Source organism: Oxyura jamaicensis, chromosome 2 (genome assembly GCF_011077185.1).
Source record: "Oxyura jamaicensis isolate SHBP4307 breed ruddy duck chromosome 2, BPBGC_Ojam_1.0, whole genome shotgun sequence".
NCBI lineage: Eukaryota > Metazoa > Chordata > Aves > Anseriformes > Anatidae > Oxyura > Oxyura jamaicensis.
In genome coordinates, this window is record NC_048894.1 from 103,851,933 (window position 1) to 103,878,908 (window position 26,976).

The window sequence follows — 26,976 nt, forward strand, 5'->3', positions numbered from 1 at the left end:
TTATCCTAGATGTGTTTTCTTCTATTTCACAATCTCAGGAACATACTGACTGGACCCAGCAACATCTGCAAGATCATAAGTTGGTGATGCTTCCTAGACAAGTCTAGGCTAGGCTAGACTTCCAAGACTTCCTAGCTTTCAAAAAGAACTAAGGCTTTGACAAACAAGACAAGATAAAAAAGGAGAAAGAAAAGCAAAGCCAGAGGGAAAAATCACCAAAACAACTGCAGTATTGTATATTTGCCTCTTTAATAATTACTTCATTTGAAAAGTGAATAGCTAATTAACATCTCCTTTGCCGAGTCCTTAAAATATGTTTCCATCTGAATCCTTCCCAATAAGTTGGCAAAAGCAACACAGGAGAAAGCAGATATTCATTCAATAATAAATACTGGTAAATAATGCAACACAATTATCAGGTGTAACTACTGTACTGAAACAAGTTAGCCTTTGCTAAACGCAAACCTTTTTCACTGAAAATTGTTCAATCTGATTGTTTTTTCTTTTGAAAAGCTTCTGAACTTCCTTGAAGACATTCTGAGCACCATTGACATCACCAGTGGCTCCTTGACACACTATAAACAACACAGAAACAAAAATGTGTTATTACTGTTCTGATATGAAACAAGAATAAAAGATCAAATATCATTAAGTTATGGGGGGGGGGGAACACTCACTTCTGCAAAGGACCTAGAGTGGGACTTGCTGAACACAATCCCAGCTCTCCCAGGTATCCTCCTGTGATCATTAACAAGCCAGCATTTCTTTTTTCATATCCATTAGAGGACTAATACCACCCAAACTCCAATGATTTATTACCTAAATCTTTGCAATACATTTTCATTGCAGTGATAGGTCATATCATAATTATAGCTGGAGGACAAAGGCATATGCACATGCATTAATAAATGACATAAAATTACGTAAGTGAAGCCTGACAGATAGCTGCACAAGCAGCTGGCAGTGTGGAACATGCTATGTGCACTAGTCAACTCTCCCAAAACAAAACAGTGCCATAACGCTGATGTTATCACTTACCCGCATCACTGAAAATACTCACCTGCTGTTAAATAAGCATAATAGCACTGCGACCACCTGGATTCATTTTTAAGCCTTTCAAAGGACTCAAATGCATCTTTGAAATTCATCTCTATCATGCTGCACCAACCTAAAAATGAGACCAATTTAACGTGAGAGCACAGTAATTCAAATGTGGTATAAACAAACATTACTGAAACATAAATTACCTATTTCATATAAGCAGACATGTTGAATCTCCCTTTGGTCTGTTGCAAGTTCCAAAGCAGTATGAAATGAAGTCAAGGCACTATTGATTTGACACTAACAAAGGCAAAGGGAAAATAAAAGTCATATGTCTACAGTTATAAAAATAAAATTATCTAACAGATTTTCAAAGACCACGTTCAATTTTCTACATAAACAAATTGTGGGGGAAAAAAGGTTTGTCATACTGGTTGCAGGTTTGATTAAATGAGAGGTAAAACGTCCTAGTGAGAGGAAAAACTCTAAACTGATTTGATTCTAGATTTTAAAAGAATTTAACGTCACCACAGAGCTACCAGTTTGAAGAAGGAGGGATCATACTCATTCATATACCAGATCCACATTGCAAGTCCTTTGACAAGCTTCCCTCCTCTCTTTAGATCTGATCACTTTTGAATGTGAGTATGGGCAAATTATGGCAAAGCCTTTATTTACAATGATAAGCACACATCTGAAACAGGTCCTATAGTTAATAGATTTTTCCCACATATTTCAAACTAAGAACATGAAATATATTTGAAAGACAAAAAGGAAGTATCACTAATATAAAACAACTCAGATTTATATTTAAGTGTAACCTTAGACAAGAAAACAAACCATTTACTTGGAAGGTAAAAATAATCAATTCCACCATGTACAATAAAAAAATACAGTAAGGAACCTGCCTTCAAAAAGTCTAATATATATAGAAAAAAAAGGGGGCAGGGCCAGGATATTAGAGGAGTTTAATAACGTAATAATGATCACCAACAAGTTACATTCCTCAGCCTTCCAGATCGGTCACTGCATTCCTTCTATCTGCAATTATATCCAAAAAGGTGCTGATACTTTTGTAACAACTAGAAGGATAGTTCTTTTGACTGCATTTATCTCTAGTTTTCCCAGAGACTTCTCCGTACCAATCATCATAATGGCTTGAGGCCTTTAGGAAGATGCAAATTAACATTTAGCTCATTTTATACTCATTTACTCTACATATATATACTGTGTACCTCTCCCAACATGGCCTACAGTTGCTTGAAGGGGGTTGGTTCCTAAATTCATTCTGACATACAGCTATAGCAATTCTGTATTAAAAAATCCTTAGACCACTCACCACTGCCTGCAAACGTCTACAAAACTGTACAAGGAAATGTCGACAAAAGCTATTTGCCTCTGAACAAGAAAATGTCTACACCTGTCTGTTTGTTGTTGTTGTTGTCGTCGTTTGTTTGTTTTTTACTATATTTGTCCTTAAAATTTCCAGGGAGCCTGAGCAATATACAGCTTGTTCAGTTTTGCAGAAGCACATTCTCCTCGTTATACATTAATAAAAAATACCAATGTTGCATCAGCCCAACATGCCTGGCTGGAAAGTAAGTATTATGAGCTCAGACTTACAGGAGGAGAAAAATAGATAAATAAGAAAGGGGGCTAAAAACTTGATCTTTGGCACTAAGATGTTTCAAAATTTAGTAAAATTTAATTTGGAAAACTTCTGAGAAAAACATGAAAAAGTCTATGTACTTAGTTCTCTGGGAAGATATTTCACCTTCTAAAAACTTTTTAAAAAGTAACTAAAAATATTGTAAAATATAAGTGATTTATTTGCAGGGCTTGTTATTCCACACAATAACTAAGGATAAGCCCATCATTTTCTGCAATTCGATACACCAACAAAAGGCAACACGTGAAACACGGAACAACTAATAATATGAGCATTCAACTAAATGGATGTGCAACCTCCTACAATTCATTTCTCTGTCCAGATCTCAAAGTGTTTTCTACTTAAGTCTTCCATAAGCATCGAGCTCAGTAAATATGCTCGTGAGATACTCCTCAATAAAGTTTCAATTGTCTCCAGGGATTGTGGCTAGAATATGAATTTCTACTCTTACTAGAAAGAATACTATTAGTAGAAAGAATACTACTACTCTTAGTATTCTTAAAATAAATTCATTACCATCTACTTACTGTTTCAGAGAGTAAACAGTAAGAATTATACAGTCAGAAGAGTCAGCAAGTAGAACATCAAGGCTGACTGGTTTTGTTTGTTTTGTTTTTTAAGCTCTCATTATCATACACACTTGTAATTCCTTAAAGGGTCATCACTCATGCTTCTCTTGGATAAAGACAAAAGAAAAGATTAATCCATAAAACTTGTAATATATTGAACTACATAACCATGAAGAGGATTATTAAAGCTCATGTGAGTACAATAATTCATTTCTTGACTTCAAATTACAGAGAACAACCATCTACAGAGCTTAAAGAGCCAAGAAAGCTTCCTGAACCAACAGAGGTTTATATGTTATAGCCTTGAACAAGTAATGACAGAGGCTAGCACAATTTCTGCAAATAAAACTTGACAATACATAAGCTCCTGCAGATTAAACACACCTGAGTATACTACTGGTGTTTTGCCAGTCAGCTGGAGCATTTGGCACTTTTTCTCCAGCCTCATAACGTGCACCTACACCAACTGAACTCTACAGATCAAGCCTCAGAACGTTTTTTTTTTTTTTTTGGCCCAGCCCCAAAGACTAGGTGTTTATGTATACAGCCCCAGAGTATGTTGCCAGACAGAGGAGCCATCTTGCCCCTCACCATGTGAAGCTATGGTTTTTGGTGATGGTGGTTTTTAAAAACTATTTCAGACAGGGGTTATTTGTCCCCCATTTAGAAAAGCAGATTGAGATTTTTAAAACTTGTTGCTGTTTAGGTAAAAGAGAAAGTAATACTGCATGATAAAAGGCAGAAATACGCCAGATTCAGAACACCACCTTTTACTTTGCCCTTTCACACGCTAGGCCTACACCCGTCCCTCCTAACTTTCTGGTGCACTTTCATTGCAGCTTTCCCTGACCACTCTCCTCCTTTCCCTCCACTCTTACATTTCAGAGTCTCCAAATGCCTTCTGACTTCAATTCTCAAAAATATGAGTCTGGGGAAAAAAACACTTTGTCTACATTTATAGTACCTATAAAGCTACATTTTAAAAAAACAAACTCTGTTAAACATTTACTAATATTTATGCATGCTCTTTGGAGTGCAGACCTTTATAGACTCACATACTCTGCATGTCTTTGCTTCTGCTTAGACCATCTTCCTTCACAATTTTCTCCTGTCGGAGTTTTCTGACTGGCCGTGTCCAGTCTGGCATTACTGCTTCCGCCTTTTGAATAGTTTCCCTGCCTATGGTGAACAAGGCTTAAGCATGCTTACTGTTCCTTTCTCTTTCTGTGGAATACACACACATTTACATATAGAATCACCAGACAGTTTGGGTTGGAGGAGATATGAAAACTCATCTAATTCCAACCCCCCTGCCATGGGCAGGGACACCTCCCACCAGACCAGGTTGCCCAAAGCCCCATCCAGCCTGGCCTTGAACACCTCCAGGGATGGGGCATCCACAGCTTCTCTGGGCAGCCTGTGCCAGTGCCTCACCACACTCTGAGTGAAGAATTTCCTCCTAACATCTAATCTAAGTCTACCCTCCTTTAGTTTAACACCACCACCCCTTGTCCTATCACTATACTCCCTGACAAAGAGTCCCTCCCCAGCTTTCCTGTAGGCCCCTTTCAGGTACTGGAAGGCCACTGTAAGGTCTCCACAGAACCTTCTCTTCTCCAGGCTGAACAACCCCAACTCCCTCACCTTGTCTTCATAGGTGCTTCAGCCCTCTGATCACCCTCGTGGCCCTCCTCTGGACACAAGAGCAGAGCAGATGGCAAGGATCGCCTCCCTCGACCTGCTGGCCACATTTCTTTTGATTGCAGCCTAGGATACAGTTGGCTTTCTGGGCTGCAAGCACACACCGAGAGCTCAGAGAGCGAGTTTTTCATCTACCAACACCCCAAAGTCCTTCTTGGCAGGGCTGCTCTCACTCCACCTGTTGTCCAGTCTGTATCTGTGCTTGGGTTGTTCCAGCCCAGGTGCAGGACCTTGCACTTGGCCTTGTTGAACCGCTTGGGCCCACCTTTCCAATTTGTCAAGGTGCCTGTGGATTGCATCCCTTCTCTCCAACTTATATGTATAATATGTGAATATATGCACACACGCACATTTACTAATGGAAATCAAGTTTACCATCATCTGAAAGTTACAGAAAGTGCACATCTTTTTAAGATCAAAAGCTATTAAAAAAGAAAGCATCTGATGGCCTGAGTGCTAGTAGGGCCTAATCCAAACCCTACAGTGACTGTTCTCAATTCTTATTTTCAGAACATACAAGTTCTTCTGTATAAGAACATATGAGCCTTTCATTTGTGTACAATTAAATTTTACCACAGAACTGTTAAAGAACAACAGATGTTAAATGCTGCAAAATATACCTTGAGCTGCAGCTGGTATACTTGTGGTGGTTGCCAGTACAATACTTTGCATGTTAAACAGGATAAAGCAGAGACTTTCAAATGACTGTAAACCAGTTCAAAATACTATTCCTATGTGAGGTGGAAAGAAATTAAACCTACCTGCCTATCGACAAATTCAAGGACAGCTATATAAGTACTTCCCAGCCTTTGTAGGAGCATCCAGTAATGTACCTGCCTTCACTATTATGGCAACAATATTAGAGCAAATAAAAATTGTACTTTCTTAACAGAGTCTACAGAAGAGCTTGAGATATTTTAGTAAAGCATTTATACAGAGCAAAGTCTCATCGTTGAATGTTGTTGAATGTTTTCATGCAAACATAAAAGGGACATTTTATTTCCTGATAGCAACCAGTAAGCTTTCTGCTGATGAAGGTACAGCTACATAGCCTAGTGCATTTCATTCTGCCTGCCTAAGCTAACCAACTTTGTTAACGCTGGCATGTGGCCTCCAGCACAAACTATTTCACTTGGAATTAAACTTTAGTGTCTATTAACAACACCATGTTATATACAAATCCTCTAAAATAACAGGTAAAGAAGTTTACTTTGAAGCAAAATTGACACTCATCCAAAACCTATCCTCTGTATTTATACACAGAAATCCGTACTCATGTTATTAACAAGAATGTTTACTATTTTGCCCTAACCTGTCCTGAAAGTCAGATGAATCATGTTGTAGTTGGAGAATTTTATCCCCCTCTACACTAAATATCAGGGGGCGGAGAGAGGGGGAAAAAAGGAAAGGAGGTCCACATATCAAGTCATACTGTAGCAATCAATATACTTACATTTTCTATTGCAATTGCATTCATTGTATGGGTATTCCTAACGAACCTGATTTCTTCCACAGAAATGGAATATACATGATTGAACAAAGACCTTTAAAATATTTCCTACCCAGTAAACAGCAACACCTCCCAGAATGACAGCTTGCTTGTGACAACATAATTCCTCAAATGTACTGTTGCTTCCAGAAAGACAAAGCAATCAGACCACACCACAACACATGGTTAAACCACATACAAGAAAATGCCTACAAAATCTTATGGGCCACAGAAGACTGCCCCCCTGTTCTGTTACTGCTGCTACCCCCTTCAAAATACTAAGCTGCATTTGTGAGAATTAACTGCAAACTCTAGCAAAAAAAGGACCACCAACATCAAGATCTGGATTAGTTCTTAACTATGATATTGAGACAAACATTCTGGTTTTATACTTTTTTTTTTTTTTTCTGGGTTTTCTTGATGATATAAGTGCCTTAGAAATATCCTGGTCAGATAAATGCATAAGCTGAGTTGTTCAAAGAACTCATCGCCATCTTGGATTATCAGAGATTCTTGAAGAACAAATACAGCCAAAAAACACAAGGCTGCTGCAGTGTTTCAAGAATACCACTCTAACAGTATTCAGGAACACATTTCCAAGGAATACATTCTGCTTGGGTCACAGCTCACCATAGCAACGAAAACATCCTGTTTTGTCCTCTTAAAAGCAAAAGCAATTATTCAAGGAAAATTATTGAAGATGATTAGCTATATGTGAACAATGTATAAAATGAAAAGCGGAAGATAAATGCCATGTACTCAGCAGATAATACTCAGATTTCAGCTTGACAAGCGAAACTGAAATAGCTATTTATACCGCAAGAAGCTCATGAGTGACCAGAAGCAGTTTCTTACAGCATGGAGTTATAAATGCATCAAGCAGAAGAAAAACACATTTCAAAGTGCTTTTAATACAGACAGAAGTAGTGAAAGAGCTGATTTGGCATGTGAACTTGCAACTAGGAAGAAGTTAATCCTTTCTTCTTACTTATCTTTCCATATGTCTACATCTCCAGTCAAGATTTATTGACACTTGCACAGTTAATTCACTGAAACACGTCGGATACCAAGGGGAGATGGGTGGGGAAAAATCAGTCAGAAGAACAGAAACATGCAATACCTCTAATCGCTGTATCCTTCCCTTGAAGAACATGAACAGAGAAGAATTTGGATAAGCAGATTCTTTTTTAGCAAGAATCTCTTTTGCCTCCTTCAATCCTGCCTTGTTATCGCTGCCATCAAGGGCAAAAAAGGGACGAACAACTGTGTGGTACCACAACAAAGCTAATCTAAAAGAAACAAGACCAAAAATGATTACAGTGCAAACAGACATGTCAGTCCAATGTTCTACGTAGGCAAGTTTTTAAATGATCCTGGAAGACAAAGGGTATGAGTCTTTTCTTATATAACCATTAGAACAAACATACTACTATTACCTTATACCACTGTGTTCCTAAACTGCACCTGAACATATGTTACCCAAACGTCACCCAAAGGCAGAGTAACCATCAAGCTCTCAGTATCAAAGCACCATACCAATCGAGTCTTTACAAGTCTACAGATTTTAAAACAGAACCCTTCCCAGGAAAACATTATGAATTAATTGTTCATGAGGAAAAGAAACAAACAAAAAAGAACACCACACACCCCCACATAAATACATATCTGAAATCAATGCAAACAGAAACATATCTGGTGTTTGGAAGTGCAGATTTCTGCATGACCTACATCATGCCTGGAAACATGGGCAGAGCACAAAGCTCTTCAAGATCATAGCACCCACCCCACCTCTACTGTCATTCTGGGGAAGAGAATCCCAGTCTCTTTCCCAGAAAAGAAACAAAAGTCAACAGAAACATTTAATCTTAAGGTTTCTTAAACAACCAGAAATACAATTGTTCTCCTCAAGCACAAAAGACTAACTCTGCTGTCAATGTTTCAGAAGTGACATTTGACAGTACTTAAAATAGGTTCAGCAATAAAAATATTGATTTAGAGAGAATGTCATAACAAACTGCCCTCATAAATGGCTTTATAAAATCTGGCTAACCTTTCACCCAATAAGAAGACCTGAACAGAGTATGAAGGCTTGGGAAAAAAGAATACACACACAAACACTCCTCCAAGCAGATCAGAAAGACAGTAAGGGAACACCCCCGATTTACTAAAATTAAAAAACATAATGGAAGAGATCGTTGGCCGATAAGAAGGATAAATAACTGAAATCAATAAGGATGAATATCTGACATTAATCACTCTCATATAAAATAGCATACTCTCCATCGAAGAGAACATAACTCACAGGTAAAATCTACCGAGCCTCCAGGGCACGCTTACATTTACTCACACTACTGGCATATAATTTACTAGACATTAGAATAGCAGGTACTGAAGAATACAATACTGACAAACCCCAAACACACATAGATAACTAATGGCAGAGAGATCACTAGCAAGTGATTAATTTACTAAACCATGACATATTAAACAATAAACTGCAAGTTTATTTTACCTGCTGTTGTTTTCTTTAAAGCAACATGATGGTTTTGGTTTTGTTTTGTTTTGTTTTTCCCCCATTTACTTACTTTCAGTACTAAGTTATCTACCAAAGCATTTCAATATAGCTACTCACGTAGCTAAAGGGGCCTTCATGTCCTTACTTTCACTTGCATACATCAGTGAAGAAAGCCCCTGTAGGCGGTCTCCAGGAAAACCCAGCAGGTTGATGATTTTGAGCAGGTTTGGGGGCACCATGGATATGCAAAGATGAAAAAGTCCATATCCAAAGCTAACAGCACCTTTCAGTCTGTTTAGCGAATCCTCCGTTACACCTTCTGCAGCAATATGATTATCATTTGCAGCATCAGAAGTCAAGGATTCCTGAGTTGTTTTCTTCTGATATATTTCCTGAAGTGTATTAATGTCCGTATAGCACTTATTGTAAATCTTCCAGGCTTTTCGGAGGATCCACCCACCTTTTATGTATGCTAAAGATCAAGGAAAAAAAGATTTCAAAGAACATATTTCAGAATTGGAACACAGCAAGTAGTAAATACTGTTTCACATATCCTAGTATGCTCTGTATTTGCATTAAATTAGCTTATTGTATATAAATAACTTTGCAAAAAGAGCTACTTCTGTTATACAGATGAGATCTTTCAAATTGAGTACTACAAACTTAAGTGCTTTTCAAACAGAGGCTTTAAAACAGCATGCAACACAAAGGTATTTCCCTGTAGCCATCTATCAATACAGTTGCCAAGAAATACAGAAAACAACTTCATGCTGAATTCTGCCCCACTATAGAACAGAGACGAAATTACAGCCTGGCAAAAAAAGAAGAAAAGCTTGAAAGAGATTTTGCCTCTTAAGCCCAAATCATATTAAAATAAAGTTGATGGAGAAATTCTTTAAAATAAAATTAAATTTAAAAGTAAAATAAAAACACACACCATCTTCCTTTGGGTCAGACAATAAGATTTTCAACATCATCATTCCCCCCACTCCCTTAAACTGTGAAATACAGCATAATTTTATACAGCATTATTTTAAAAAATCATAGAAAAAAATAAAAGAATGCTTAAATTTTAAGTTTTCAAAATTTTTCAGTTGTCTGACTTCAATTTCAAATGAAAACTGGGTACCTAAAATTCCCTAAGATCTAGTGTTGACTATTCTTAGTTTAGAATGTGAGAAGTCTGAGTCTCATCACCCTCTTTATTCCAGAATATAACAATGTCTGATTTGCCTATTGGCACAGCACCCATCGTGGTTATAGCACATCCCTGGACAATGACAAAAGTGGTAAACAGAAAATAAAAACAAGGTATACGTGTACACATTAACTGTACAAGTAGACAACAGCATTTTGTCTGTCCTAAAGCCCTGAGAGTTAGGAACTGAATTGATAAAAGGATTTAGAGGACTGAAAATGAGAGAAAATGAAAGCATGGATATAGCAGCAGTGTTCTAAACAGGTATCATCAGATTTGCAGAGATCAGCATTACAACCAGTGCCAGAATTGGATCATAAATGGAATTTGTCAAATAACAGGAAAGTGCTATCAATACTAGGCCAACGATCTCAAACGCTTATAGACACTCCTTCCAATTACCAAAAAAAATAATCCAGAGAAAGCATGGTCGTTGCCTACATTACTCCTTCTTGGATTATTGTTACACAAAGAAGGGATGAAGTTAGTTTGATAGTCTTAAGAATCACAGCGAGGAAGATTGCAAAATGTATTATCTCAGTTGTGACAGAAGGGTTCTATCAACATGAACAGAAAGTATTTAAAAAAATAATCCTGTAACTTCAGTTCTATATTAAAAGTGTTATAAGAAAAAAAAATGCAACCCCCTGCATTCAGCTGCATCATGAGGCTAACGTTACTCCGACTTTCAGCAATTAGGTCATCTTTTAAGATGTTCTGTGTAGCCAAAAAGCATGTGCTTCACAACAAGATGAATACTCCTACAACTCTGTGTAGCAATGCAGCAGACAAATAATAAGGGGAAAAACACATTTTACTTATCCTACGTATCATGTTTTTGCTAATAGCTTTGCAAAACTACCACATTCTGGCCCATGAGTCAAGTAAAAGTGACTTGATGTGGAGAAAGGTATAGTTTGAGCCTTTACTTTCACCGGTGTGCTGCCATTAATAGTTTGCTAGGACCAGAACCTTAACAGATCTTCTATGCTTAGATAAAATAATCTAACACATTGAAATAATGAAATTATGACTTTTGAACATGAAAAAATAAACAAATGAAGACCAGTCACTGAGCTGAGATTTAGCAGCAAGAACTTCTGAAAGTAGTTGTCAGGTCCATGATGACAGAGGTAAATATCAAGAAAAGGTAGTTCAATATTGCTGTTGGAAGTTCATATAAGCTGCTGTATTACTAACTTTTTGTTGAACTATTTCTGTTACATCCATGAGGGTGGAGAGGAAAATCTAAAATGTGTTAGGCATATGAGAAAGCAGCTTGCATGTCATCATATGCTTCTTGTCAAACTGTTCCAGGATGAAAAACAGAAGAATTTTTTCACTCAACCGCTGATCTGCCTCTATATTTGTTTGAAATGAGACTAGTTTCAATAATGTGGTTGCTATTTCTGTACAGAAACATCATCATCATAAAGAAGATGTTTATGCATAATCTGAAAGATAATACACCCAGAATCCTAAAATAACAGAACAGTGTAGCTAAATGGTGTCACAACGGCAGTAACTAACAGTCACTGAGACGCCGTTTAGCCACTTGGATTTTAACCACAGATTTCAGGTTTATTTTTTACTCGGCAGAATAACCCAAATATATTGCATGGTCTGCAGTACTCTGCTACCCACTTCAGTTCTCTGAGCAGCAGAAAAGAAAGGGAACAGACACCACTCACTCAGTTATAGTGCCCAACCCAGCTCCAAAGCTGCAGAATATATAATGAATAACTGTGAGGAGGAGGAGGAGGGGGACAACAACAACAACAACAAAAAAAAAAAAAGCAAGAACCCAGAACAGCATCAAAACTAGTAAGAAAATCTTTCTGCAGCACTACACATTGATACAGCAGTCAAAAATATGCCCTGAACTACTTTAGCTAGCACCAAACACATTCTTGATGCCCTGGCTTGGAAAAAACCAAATCTGCACATCACAGAACGCAATATGTCCTTGACTGAAGATCTTAGTGGTATTTTAAATAATTATTTTAAATAATGTTATTTCCCTGATTTGTTTCAGCCAGTCAGCAGGGTTTTCACTGATAGTTATGGCTGCCACCTCTTCCAAGGTCCAAAAATGTAAGAGAACCTTAGAAACAGCTTTGCAGATGAGGCAAGGAGGTTTTTATTCAACAAGACAGGAATTAACCTCTTTGGCACGCAAGGACACACTTCAGTGACCAGAGAATAAGAACTGATTCAGTAGTTCAATCTTCAACACACTTCATTTAAAATTACTTTTGCTGGCATTTTGTCATCCAAGTTGTCACAAATATAATGCATACGGGACACCAAGATTTTCCCAGGCGGCCTGGGCTTCAGGTCTTTATAGCCTCTTTTATCTTGCAGGCCATGGGAAGCACTCAGATGCTAACCATCTTTGCACCAACCCTTCTTATGCTTCTACAGGAACATCCAACAACCAACCACTTGCCACTCTTGCCACTTCAAGATCAACCTTTACTACAAGGATACCATGAAAAAAACACATTTAAACATTGAAGCCACAGCACACCTGATAATTCTTGCTTTACAAATGAGAGCACAGCCAGGTAGACTTGACAGTCTGCTACAATTATTTGTCTTTGCAGTCGATCTATCATGGATAGAGTAGATTTCCGCCCATCAACCTGTTTGGAATACACAAACACAGAGCACAGAATTTTTAACAAAGATTTTTAAGATGATAAAAAATAGTAGTCTCAAAGTGACAAATTTAATTGTTTAAACTCTACTGTCTTTCGCATATCAAAAACCATCTAGCCAAAATACAAGTAGCACAGAAAGCAAGCTTGCAGAAATACTTATCCAATACATGATTCCATGTTTTACAAATAATGTTCTTACATTCTTTTTAATTTTATTCTTGATTGTTTCAATGACTCCAGCTTCTTCACTCTCACAAAGTTTTTCTGTAGCCTTTAAGTCATCACATGCCAGCTGCATTTTCTCTTCTTCAAATGTCATCATGGCATTCTTCCAAAAAGAAAACACAGATTTGAGTAATAAAAATCAAGTATTTTTATTTCTACACAAGGATGAAAAGTTTTCATGAAAACTTGACAATAAAATTTAATTTATTTAAAATACATTAATATACACATGTATATCAATATATATACTTCTACACATAAACAAATTATAGATTTGAGCGTGCCTTACCAAAATTTCGTGGTTCAGAATGTATTAACTAAGTCTCATTCCCTTGTCTTAATAAAGCCTCATATGCTGTCAAACTGAGTATGTTGTCACACCACGTTATGTGGAAGAAGAATTTGTTAAAAAAATTCAATTATTGTACAGCATGATTTACATCTGTGCAGATATTGTTTTTATAAAGCTCTTCCACATAAGTAACAGGCCTCCAAAGTCAGTAATAAGTAACAGCTATTGCATTATAAGAAATAACCACAATTCCAATGCAAGGTTGGTGTTTTTTTTTTCCTTCCTACAAAAGGAAATATGCACCAGACCAACTATCACTGAACCAATTTAGAAAGAATTTTAAGACAAGTAGCTTATTTTCTTAACGCTTTATTAAACAACAGCTCTGAATGACATAGACACAGAGTGCTGCAGCTATGTTTAGAACAGTAGCTAAGCAAGATATTTTCAAGATCCACTAACGCTGCACTGCGATGTTACCCTGGTTCAATGCATCAGTTCAGATAAGCAAGCCTGAGAGGTTCTCCCTCTTCCCTTTCTCCTCTCCTTTCCACTCACTCAGAACCAAATAATATGTCACAATGTATTTTATTCCACGCTGCAAAGTCTCCAGACACTAGAGAGAATTCAAATTAGTTTCATTTACAACATATGTATTTCTGGAATACTATAATAAATTCTGCCTTTTAAAAAAGTACTACCATAGATAATTTCTGGTGCAACTGAACATTAAGCAGTAATGTCAGAATAAGGACAGCCTAAACCCCAAATTCAAATGTTTTCTAATGTAGCTGCTCAGTTTTTAAAAGATAATTCTAATTTTAATACAATTAAAAAAAAGAAAAGCTTTCAACAGATTTTAATTTTATGACTCTTATTCTATGAGTCTATGCCTGTTTAGTCAATATTCTCAGTTTTCATATATTCAAAAAGGAAGCTACTTGAATGGATTGAGTAAACTTTTACCCTGAAGAAATTTTCAGTAGCAAAAGCTATCAGAAAAATGGTACTTATGATTGTTATTTTAATACTACCTCTACTGCTCATTAAAGAGAGGGTTTTATTATGGTTCTTTTAATGGAGCACATAAATATTTCATGCTTGAAAAGCTGAATCACGGAACCTTTTCTTTCTATTTAAACCACATGAGTAAACAAGTTTTATATAATGTAATGACTTGATTTCTACCTACACTTAAGCTATAATTTGGAAAAAAATTAAGTCTCATAAAAAGAAATGGATTAGAATATCTACCGTTATGAACTCATGCATTCACATACAAACATTAACCACAGGAGATGTACGCTCTGTTCCCCTCTACTCACCAAAAAACTGACAAAACTGGCTCCAAAACTCATTAATGGGCTATGGTTTCTGTAAAGAAAACAAAGCATCATTAAGTACATTTGCATTTTTCCTATAGTAAAGATCAATATTGCACTTTCTAATTTTAAATTATACATCTATAAATAAATTCAGGGGCCAGAGGGAGGTTTGTATCAAGTTACAAACAACAACTGTATCAGTCTGCAAAATATAATGGAAATGTAAAGGGCAAACCACATTTATATATATATATGTATATATATATGTATACCTTGTTACTAGGATTTGAATATATCCTTAAAAATAACAACTTTTTCAAGCATTAAGCTGTAGAATTTTTTAAAGCATCTATTGCCATTAAAATACATTTAGTGCAGATCAAAAAAAATTAAAAGCTATAGAAATTTGCTTGGATTTGATGATCTTGGAGGTCTTTTCCAACCTAAATGATTCTATGATTCTAAATTTTAAAACCTACTAATCTTTCTCTTCTTTATGGTCCATCACTGCAATTTTAACCTCGCAGGTGAATGTTAACTGATTCTATTAAGAGATTCCCACTTCTCCCCTCTTCCCATTAATTGTATCCTGATTTTAAAAAATACTAATAATAATCACAGGCCACACAGCAAAAGGTTTTAGAAACAGGAAGTTCCTACAAGGCATATGGGTTTTGAGTTGATCTCTTTTAAGCCCAGAATATGTATCTTGCTATACTATGTACAACAGTTTTAAGATGACTGACTCTTTTTAGAATAACCCTCCCAACAGAAGAGGTGAGGATCAAAAAATGTTAGACAGCCCAAATCTTGGTAAGTCACAGGACAGGTTTCAAGCTCCATGACTATTACTGCAGTCACACAGACCACAGGGCTCTGTCTAGACAGAAGGTACTTAAAAAAAAACACATTTCATGATCTCAGCAGAACCACTGACACACAACGTTCAGCAGCGGCCTGTCAGCTTATGTGCCCATACAAATATCACTACCGTAGGACAGAGAACAGATAGGATACAGACTGATTGGATAGCTAAGGATAAAATATGCACAATACTCTAGAATAAGAAAATATTTACAAACACCAACTTCTACTCCAGTGTTTACGAAGAGGTAAGTTTTATTCAACGGGCACACAGCACAAGTATGTACTGCAGTAATAGGTTACTAACTTAATTCGGCAACGTTCAGATTAAGGCAGAGTTTTAAAAATAGGGCAGACATGAAAAACGTGGAAAGTGCAGTAGATTACTACACAAATCTCCCAATAGTAAAGCCACATTAAAAGATTTTTTTAATAAACTTTTAGTCTCACTTTTTGATTTGCCATACCTGTTCGAAAACGCGGACAAGCAAAAATAAAAGAGAAAAACTGCGAAGACGGGTAATGATAGAACTGAAAAACCCTTCCCTTTTTATTTAACTGCTCATTCCTGGATATGCCCATCCATTTAAGATCAGCATTAATTTTGCCACATCTTTTAATTACTTTTTCAAAAGAAAACCAGCTCAGGTGTTTTGCTCCTTGCTGCCAGGCCAGCCAGAAGGGCTGCCTGTAAATGCCTCGGCCGTTACTCACTAGCAGGACTGCTCTCTACCACCAGCTGCGTCTCAATGAGCGGCAGAAATGAGCTGCACAAGCAACATTTGCTGCCTCGGGCACTTTGGGCATGAAGGCTTGCTGTGGAGGCTACGTGTCCGTCTCCTAACCCACTTTGCAGCCCACACAGACCGTGGTGCTCAGCCCCATCCCTCTGCTGAAGGGCACCGATCCTCCAGGACAGATTTCCAGGATCTTCAACACCACGCACCTTGAGCTGACAAAAGGATCATCAAGAGACAATTGTATGCTCATGTCCTGATGTACAAAGCTACACTTAGGTCATGCTTTCAAGAAAGCTCAAAAATAAACCAATTCTTTCATTTTTGAGCTTCCTTAGACCTGCACATATGGAGAGAAAGCAGTTCTGGGGAGGCAAGCAGGAAGGCAAGCTTGGTTTGTGTATATATGTCTTCCTATACATCCATTTATTTTTTATTATTATCACAATGAGATGTCAAGAGTCCTTATTCAGCATCTGTAGACAATGAATATTTCATACTGAAAACCATTCAGAACAGGATTTTTTCCAGATTGTTTATCAGAGCGAATTAAAAGCAGTCAACCACAACAGCCTTCCAAAAAGAGGAGAAAATAAAAGAAAAACGCATGACATAAATAGCTAATTAGGTTTGCACTTTTCATTAAAACCCTTGGAATGCACTGCTCAAATATTAAGCTTGCATCCACACTGAAAATTTGCCTTAGCTATTAAGCATGGCTCTAGAGAGGTCACTCAAATGGAGTAATTCAGATCCAAGCAGCTGAACACCTGGAGAAAAACTACCTGTAAAATTGGTTTTACACTGTTAATAACACTTTGTACAGCAAGACCAAGGTTTTGAGGGTTTGTTTACTTTTTTCTTTTTTTTTCTTTTTTGTAAGCATGCAGAAGCCGACGAGATATGCTCAGCAGCACACATTTGGCTCTCAGAAGAAAGTAGCCTCCACGCATTCCTTAGGACTTGGCAAGGAAATATACAAATCTTTCCAGCAAAGCATAAATGAAAATTAAACACTGTGGAATTATAGACCAAATAGTAAAATTGTTGCCTGTGAAAATATTTTAAATTCTAGACCATTATTCATTTTCTATGAGTATTTATTAACACAGATCCTTCTGTTGCAGAAATAGTTACTAAAGCTTTAAAAGCTTGAAATAAAACAGTTTTAGACATGAAGTGATCCCCTATCCATGGGAGCAATATTGTCAAACAGAGCACTGTGAACAAGGGCCATATTTAGGGGCAAAACTGTTAAAACAGAACAAACAGTAAGATACTGGAGAATGAAACAGCGTGATCTCTTATTCAGCAGCTCAATAGATACACGACTTCAGGCACGCTGATCAAACATTTTGAACAAAATCATTTTTATTCAGGACTTAAGAACCTGTTCTTTCAAGTTGGTATGCATAAGTGAGGGTATCAATATTTACATGTACATGTTGAAAGCCTTTATGGTTGATTTTTGGTGTATTTTAACACTACAGTGGTCCGATGGCTAGTTACAGTTGAGTCAACTGCTTTGCCAAGATGACAAAAGATACTGACGTGTTTGTAGCAATTAATAAAAATACTTGGAATAGATACATTTTCAAGTATACTTGTTTAAGTAAAACAGTTGTTTTTCTCACAGCTCACTTCATTTACAATTCTTCCCCGATGCTTCTGCCATATTCCTGCTCAGCCACTAGGCAGAAACCGTAGTCGCAGCTTCATGCAAAAACATTTGGGAATGCTCATTCAGCATCTTAAGGCCATTTTCAACAACTGTGCTTAGAGCTCAATCTTCACAAATACTTTGTTGAACGATAAAGTCTTCGACAGTTTAGGATTATCTTCTCCTCAAGGGTTAGGAACGAGCCTGCAATGGCACCATACAGCCACAGCAACCGCTAACACATGACTAATGATGAAAACAAGTTTCTGAGAAAAGCATGCTTCCAAGAAAATAACCCTCGGCTCAAAATCTTTATCAATGCATGCTGCAGTGACCTTCAGCATCAGATGTGATTTTACATCTTTTGCCAAAACCCCAAAGTTGTTAAGATTTCAAAGAGGCAGCACTTGAGATTACACTAACAGCAAAACATCAGCCAGGCTGACACTGACTGGGTTACAGAATTGGATACAAACGAATGCTGGGACATCGCACTACTCAAGTTGCCTTCCCCACTTTGCAGCAATAACCTCCATCGAGTGAAGAAAAGTCTCAAGACTTTCAATTAGCTCAATTAGTGGACACCAAGCTGAACATGAGCCAGCAGTGTGCCCGTGCAGCAAGGAAGGCCAATGGTAAGCCGGGCTGCGTTAGGCAGAAGAAGGGATTGCCAGCAGAAGGGAGGTGGTGATCCTTCCCCTCTGCTCAGCACTGGTGAGGCCACCCCTGGAGTGCTGGGTCCAGGGCTGGGCTCCCCAGTACAAGAGAGGCCTGGACACACACTGGAAAGAGACCAACATAGGGCAACAGGGACAAAGATGGTGCTGGAGCATCTCTCCCTTGAGAGAGCTGGAACCATTCAGCCTGGAGAAGAGAGGCTCAGAAAGATCTTACCAGTCTGTATAAATACCTGAAGGAGAGGGAGAGAAGAGGACTGAGCGGTGGTCAGTGCCGGGTCAAGAGGAAATACAAAAACTGGAACACAGGAGGCTCCCTCTGAACATCAGAAATCACTTTACTGTGTGGGCAACCAAGCACAGGTTCTTCAAGGAGGCTGTGGAGTTTCCTCCTTGGAGATCTTCAAAATTAGTCTGGACATGGTCCAGGGCAACCAGTGGCCCTGCCTGAGCAGGGGGGTTGGACGAGATGACCTCCAGAGTTCCTGCCAACCCCAGCTACCCTGCGACTCTCCATCTACCTCAAAGTACCTTCCGATGACCACCTCAAAGTACCTTACATGCCATAGTAAAATTTTGGGAGTCCAAACTGAGGTAAACAAAGATTTAAATTCATCCCAAATTGGAACAGCATTTAAGCTCAAGGCTCCTATCACCAATTTGCCAAAGTACTGTTCTCCATAACTTCAGCATAAATGTGATAAGCAGCAGTAGAGCAACTCCAAACCACTAAGACCTTAAAATATTAAATCCCCCGCTGCCACGGTATTTTTGTTCTTACCTGTGCCAGCATACAAGTGTTTACTCAGGAGCCACCTGTGCAGGGCAAACACTTTGCTTCTGGAACCAGTTGTGCTTGTATCCACCACCACTTCTGCTTTGGCACCTGGTTAAATACTGTGTGACCATTTACTTCAACAAGGCCTTTTGCAAAGGCAATATTGGGTCTACGCACCCACTTCACTGACATTTGAGCATCATAAAATCTTAATGCTGTCTGTCACTGAATTGGACATTATCATTATTTTCCCTGAACATTTAAATGACATCATGTAAATTAAACATGTCATGACTGTTCCATGGCTGTTCTTGTAGTTGCTCTGTGTAGTTGCTGTGGGAATTAACCAAATAGATTGCAATGAGCAAAACTGACTTTAATTTACTAACTGCTAATTCAAGAAAAATTCACCTTCATCACACTTCAGGGTTAAGAGAGATGCTACTCAAAAAAACAACCTCCAAACCATGACATATAAATATTTAATACCCTAAATACTGAAAGTAACCCATCACTTTTCTCCAGCTTCCAAAAAGCTGAAGTACCCAAGCATTTTTAAAGGGCTGAAGTAGACTAGATATGCCCATGTCTTTTCAAGGCATAAGCGTTTGGAAGATCAAGTCTGTACTATTTATGAGATGAATATAAAGCTAGTAATACCAGATAAAGAGCAAACACTTTCAGCACTGAGGAGTTATTGTTTCCTTAAATCCCACAAGCACATTCAGCAGTAGGGATAAAAAAAAAGTGCAGTCATACAAAGAAATAATTAAGATAGTATACTGATGCTGGGTGTTCGGTACGTTGTGATACTTCAGCAGATGCTGATCAAGTGCTATGGAGGTTCTTTTATTGCTGCTATCACCATTTTAGTGGTAAGCGTTGGTATTATGGCAAAATTCCCACCTTTGCTTCCTGTGAATACTAACAATTACAATGTTAAGCTTTTCCTTTAGAATAAAGAGGTATCAACATCAATACTACAACACCAACCCTTTTTCTTTCCTCCATGTGGTACCATACTTGGAAAATTACTGAATTTTCTACACAGAAAGGATTGGCAAGGGAGAAGGGGCCACACCTCGAGTGTACTTTTTCAGCACATAATTCAACAGATACTATAACTTTTTTTTTTTTACATTGAAAATAAAAATTAGAAGCAAAATGTGACTTACTACACAAATTCAGAAATATCTTTGAATATTTTATCACCCTTATTCTCTCCAGATGCATTTTGTAAAATAATGTTTGAACTTCACCCGTCAAACTAGGGCTCAGAAGATACTTTTATAACTAAAAAGTGTGTGCTACTGACACTATTTTTACAAGATATCACAATAAAAGCTGCTAGATACAGAATCAAGTTCGTATGTATAGCAAAACGTAAGTTTGCTGAAGTAGATCTTTTTTTCCAGCTTTATAAAGTGCTGTTATACGAGGCATTGCTTCAACAAATCTCAAGTCAGTCACCTTATTTCGTGGCGTATCTTTAAGATGCCAGTTCACTTTCAGAAGAAAGGTGTTGGCCATGCCCCTTTTTCATGCATGATGATAGCATTCAGAAGTGTTAAGCCTCTGTTTAATAAGACTGATATAAATGATAAAAGAGGGCTGTACTTAGGAAAAAAAAAAAAAAAAAAAAAAAAAACAGACAAAAAAAAAACCACAAAATTGAAGCACATCAAAAGAAAAATCAATTATTTCCCAGTATTTTCTTTTTTATCTACATCTATTTCCATGGTAATATTTCACTTCAAAATATATCAGCTTCCAGAGCTACTATAGTCTAGCTCACGTTTATATTTAAGTAATATATTATAATTAACCCACCAGCATAACCCCTGGCTTTCCTAGGCACTGCTGCTTCAGCTAGGACCTGTTAAGAAATCCAGTCAATGTACAGATGGGGATGCTTAAGATGGAACAAAACAAATCGTTTTCTTCCAAAGTGGGAGAGTGAAGCATAATGAAAAATTAAGAACCATGCAAGTTCATAAATAAATATAGAAGCAGCTAATGAATATTTTAAAACAAGCAGAAGCACAGCATACGCAAAAAAGGTAAGGAATTCACTGCAAAAACATACAGATCTTCTGGTCATTATACCAAAGATTATTTTAGAAGAGATTCCAAAAATGATTTGTGAGACTACAAAGGATAGATCTTAATACAAGTAAACATTCCAGCCAACACTGGCATGTGAAATAACTAATGCAATATAGGGGGCATGGAAGATTTAAAGCTTTAAGACACATTGAGAACATCAAACGTCAGATTTAGGTTTAGCTTATATTTCATAACTAGGATAACATTTTTTCCCCAATTTTTAAATGAGCTCTAAAGATGTATTTCTACTTTCACTAGAAATATCCATCCAAAAGAGAAATTCAGGAATACAAAAAGAATGATGCTGTGGTCCTGTCCTATCCATTTTTTTCCACCTAATTTGTTTTGTCGTTCTGTAAATTAATGGGTTGCTGTTTTGCTCTAACTCAGGCTGTTAAGCCTGGATGTACACCAACATTAAATCACTGGGAATTATGAGAAACATTTTAAAACTCCACATTTGCTTTGAAAAGTAGTTACAGAGCTGAGAGACAAGCCAGTTTTATCAACTCATTTGTATCAACTGTCCAACTACACGTGTTTAATCTGTAAGAGAGATAGACTTCTTCAAAATCTTTTTCCACTAGGCAGGTTCAACCAACTTGACCCGAATTCCTTTCCAGGACAAACTATAGCAGCTTAAGATATCAATCACATCACTTCTTAGTGTCTCTGATCCAAGCCATCACAATTGCCTGAAATAATTTATCAGGACAGCAGGCCAAAGAGTGGTTATACTGGCAAGAGGGAAAATTCCTTATGCTACCCATCTTTTGCAAAGTTAGCACCTTGGGTTTTAAAATAAGATCCACCTACTACACCTCTTCTGCAGTCTCCACCAGATCTGCCTCCTAATGCCTGAGTTATGCACCCAGATTTTTGCTTAGCTTTCTGTCATCTTCCCATGAACTTCACGCCACCAGCTTTTGCTCTGTAAGAAGGCAAATGGGTCTGTTTCCCTTCCTCTACCTTTTTTACCACTTGTTTTGGCAACAACACCCGTTGCCATTACGAAGGCCACAGAACTGTCACGTTCAATGTGGTCATCTCTCTGCATCCACGTCTGCAGGCTTAAAACGCAGAACAGGAAGGTTTTCCTAACCTAACCACAAAATGAGAAAACCAATCCTAGTTTTATGCCCCTTGTTTACTACAATGTCCTCTGTCTGACCTCAAGAAATGACACCTTACCTCGTTATGGTACACGTTTACTACACGTATAGATGTTGCTGAAAACGGCTTCCCCCGCACAGAGCCCTGCCTCTGTCACCATCACAATCGTCACCTCCCGGGGTTGCTATCAGGGCACTCGTGACTTGTTTCGTGTTGTCAATCAAGATGCTATCATCCTTCCCCAGCTGACCGACCTCAGCGCCTGCCCACCCAGCCTTATCTTTAGAGAAGCTGCTGAAACCTCCACAGGCTCATTCCACTTCTGCCCTTCAGGTTCGTTTTCTGAGCTCCATAAACACACGTTTCACCAACAGCTACCCCGTACCTACCTGCTGATCGGTGCTGCCTTGACAGCACCTTGTATTTCCATCACCTGCTTTCATCTCTTGTCTCTTCTTGTATTTGGATCAAAACTATTTTGAGCCACATGTTTTACCTCAGTAATATTAGCTTCAAGCACCTCTCACAATGGAATTTCTGGTTGTTGCTGAAGTTTGTGTGTCCGTCAAGAAATAGACCATAAAACATCATCTTAAAAAAATCATGGTTTTCAAAATACATGTACTAAGTATTTCTCTCATTTTCCATTTTATTCCTTCCATTTTTCTTCATGTTCTCCCTTACCACAACAGGTCATAAAGTTGAATTTCCTACACCAGTCCCATTCTTTAAACCTGTAAGCATTTCATCTTAGAATCATATTTCCTTTACACTGTCCTTATTTTCTTCTTCTGAGAAGACCTTATCATATATTTATCCATCTTGCACCATTTCTCTTTCTATTTACACACAGGTTGAAAGCTTTCTTAAGCCTTCTCAGAACTAAGAGGCGCTCATGCAAGAAGACAAAAGGTTCTGCAGTCGGAGACAGAAGGCTGCTGGATTTATAATATTGCTAATCTTACGCTTTACGTTGTGAGTCAACATCCAGCTAAAAGGCTTCTGATTATATTTGACACAATCCTCTCTCCTCTTAGCTGAAGGAAGTTTCTAAACCATTTTTGAATTGCAAATGCACTTTAAAAGCAAAGAATCAGCAAAAATAAATGCTTTTTGACAGTTTCTTCCTTTCTTAAGTGTTGAGGAATCCACAAAGCCAGAAAGCAGAAAGAAAACTAACTCCCTGCCAGCCTTCTTGCAAACATGGCCCACCAAAACACGATCCCACGGGCTGACTGCAGGCTCCATCCCCAGTGCCTTCGTCCTTGGTCAACCTCCCTGTCTCTTGCAACTTTCACGGGTACAAGTTTAACCCGATCAGAACTCGGATGCCACCAGTACTGTCCAAACTGAAGAGAAATCGAATGGAAAGATTAACACCTGACAGCTTCAGCTATGAGTTGGCACTGCAGTGACAGCTGCGAGCACTGAAGGCAGTGGTGCTGTCCGTTGCGGGTTATGAAAATATTAGCTTACTTTTGACTGACGTTCAGATGGTTCTCGCTACTAGCAGGTGGGGCATCAAGACTTCCTGAAAACAACTCACAAAAAACCTTATGCAGATGCTGATGCTACTTGCAGGTGATTTTGCATACCCTGATACCTTCTGTCAGGTATAATTCAACAAAAAACAAGTCATAAGCTACTCCTGACCAAAGAGTAACAGCTTTGCAGTAGCTGTCAATGCAGCTCCAGCTACACGTTGCATCTGACACATGAGACACGTTCATCTTCTTTAGTTTCTAAATCAAAACTATCAGCTGTAAACACCAAAAACCAAAATATTTTCTTAACTATACCTTTGCATGATACAGAAACATTGACTCTGTAAACAAACAATCCAAAGTACCACCCCTCTTCAAAAGGCAAGACTTCACTATTGCAGTAAAACAAAAACAGCTGCAATTTCAACTTTTGTTGCCTCAAGGCCTGCATTATGACCAGTTTTCAGATTTGGGGCTTGGACAGCTTTTTGGAAGATCTGAAAGCATAGAGGAGCAAAGAAACCAGATTTAGCCCACTCTGGAACGACAGCTGTCCTTAGGCTCCTCAAGGTTGTCTGTCCACTGTCCCATGGCAGCATCGATTTGAATTGATTTTTCACAAGATCGTCCAGGTGGCAAGTGAAGGAGTAACGAAAGTAATAGTGAAATAAGTAATAAAAAGCAGAAGCAAAAATAGTAGTTTCTAGGGAACAATTTTAACTGTTCATATGATGTGGCTAACGGAACTGAAGTTTTGCTGTGTAATTGAGTTTCCAAATAACCTCATGGGTTCTTGAAGAGTTTCAAAAATACATTTTTTTCCACTCCTCCCTTCACTTGTAAGAGTCATTTGATAACTGTTAACCTTCTGAAAGGGAGCTGAACCATCTGCAAAGGCAGTAGTCTATAACTAACACTTTCAATAACAAAGGTCACTAGAAAAACAGACAAACACATCAAGTTAAGCTCAGAAAGCTGCGCTTCCTCACGCAGCTTTGAGCTCTGATGCTGCAAATGACAGCCATTCATACTGAACTACGGAGAGCTCCCAAAAGCTGCTTATTCAGCCTACGAGTCCCATTTAGGATGGGTTCTATTTCATAATTTTGAGAACACACCAACAAAACCCTACTCACTTAAGGCATATGCAAATAAGCATGTAACAGCATTACTTAAGTCCTACAAGGACTTAAACCAAAGCCAAGTATTGGACTGAAAGCTGTTGACAAAAGTGAACTTCCCCATATCACCGAAGTCTGAATTTACAGGAAATTAAGCTCACTTTGCTGCATTTTATTTTCTACCTGTACATGAAGTTGTAGCATACCATAAAGCCCTGCTAGTTCTCAGTAAGTGGATCCCTGCTACAAATTTTGGGATAAAGCAGGCAGGGCTAGAGATTTTCACAATCATTTAAAAACCAAGGCAGCAATTATTAATTTATGAATCATAAAAACCACTTAATCTTACGAAGGAATTCCTATTTACTCTTCGCGGGTAGTATTTGAAGGCCAAGATCAAACAGTATACTGAACCTAAAGGCACCTCTGGATAAAAATCAAACAAAGAGAAGTCTGCACCTGCAGAAAAGATAAATAAGTTTCTGCACTTATGAAGTGAAATTTGTATCGGTAAGCAAAGGAACCATTTGTAGAGGATATTCATTCCTCCTCTGCAGGGAGGACTGAACAGCACTTTGAAAACAGGAATCTTAACAATTTTACTCCCAGGCACTACTCTGCAACATAAGAGCATCACGTATTTAGAAGTCCTAGGCTAATTCCAGATTCACATCGGTGAGACAGCCACAGCTCAATCCCAAAATGGGAGAGGAAGAAACCCCATCAAGTGCTCTTTAACTGGCACCATTAAAAATAAAAATAAAAGAGGGTTTTATTCATTGAATACCTAAGAACGACTGATGATACCAACAGACCCGAGAAACAAGTAACTCGCATGGTGTAGTTCTGCACCAACACGTGCTGAGTGCCAGGGGCACGAGGAGCGTAACCCGGGGACCTTGCTGGCCACCTGCCGCGCTCCAGCAGGCCCCACGCAGCGGGGCGCACATACCGGGGACAGGACGAAACGCAGGGCATCAGCTGCGGCAGCTGTGCGGCGGCGTTACTATTCTACTATTATTAAGGGACATTTTCTTAATTTGTAAGCCTCACCCCCCATCTCCAACCTCCTTTTGCAGCAAGCTTTGCCTTTAGTGAATAGCATTTTAGTAATAAAGCACGGCACCGGTTACGAGGTGCTCTTTTGAGTCAGGTTTTATTAATCAGACAGGAGCAGCATGGTGCACGTTAATTATTTAGACCAGATGCGCAACGCCCGCAGCCCAAGGAAGGCACCAGCCCTCCTCGGGCACAAACCGAGGCAGCGTTTTTAGGAGGGGGCCGTGCCAACGCCGCTCCTACAGGGCGACTACTCCCTGCTAGGGGGGATTACGGAGGCACCCCACAGCCTGAACACAGCACCACCACGACCCGGCACGGCCGCCCAAACCCCCGTCAGCGCCCGCCGGGCGGGCAGAAGATGGCAGCCGGCGGCAGGTGCCCGCCGCCCCTACCGGTGCTTCTTGAAGAGGCGGTCGGACTCGCGGAAGCCGTTGTTCAGCAGCAGGTTGATGCCGGCCAGCGCCAGCTCCGCGTCCTCCACGGGCAGCGGCGCGTCCCCGTCCTCCCGCCGCGGCGGCGGGGGCTGCTCCGAGCCGGCCATGGCGATGAGGAGGAGGAGGAGGAGGAGGAGGAGGAGGAGGAGGAGGAGGCTCCCCCCTGCCCCTCAGGGGTACAACGGAGGCGCCGGGTGCCCGCGGCCGGGCCCCGTCCCCGCAGCCGCCCGCCCGCCCTCGGCAGCGGCGCAGG

At 38.9% G+C, this 26,976-nt stretch overlaps 1 protein-coding gene across 1 annotated transcript in view; it reads right to left on the bottom strand.

The window, feature by feature from the left end:
- Positions 1-26,976, bottom strand: part of TTC39C (tetratricopeptide repeat domain 39C) — a 36,999-nt gene extending 10,023 nt beyond the window's left edge. Inside the window, exons 1-9 of the mRNA XM_035317942.1 lie at positions 26,682-26,976; positions 14,688-14,736; positions 13,045-13,173; positions 12,713-12,827; positions 9,102-9,456; positions 7,590-7,758; positions 1,248-1,341; positions 1,061-1,168; positions 466-575 (exon numbers count right to left, since the gene is read on the bottom strand). Of these exons, the coding sequence (XP_035173833.1) occupies positions 466-575; positions 1,061-1,168; positions 1,248-1,341; positions 7,590-7,758; positions 9,102-9,456; positions 12,713-12,827; positions 13,045-13,173; positions 14,688-14,736; positions 26,682-26,830 (1,278 nt within the window). The 5' untranslated portion in view covers positions 26,831-26,976. The remainder of the gene's footprint in view (positions 1-465; positions 576-1,060; positions 1,169-1,247; positions 1,342-7,589; positions 7,759-9,101; positions 9,457-12,712; positions 12,828-13,044; positions 13,174-14,687; positions 14,737-26,681) is intronic.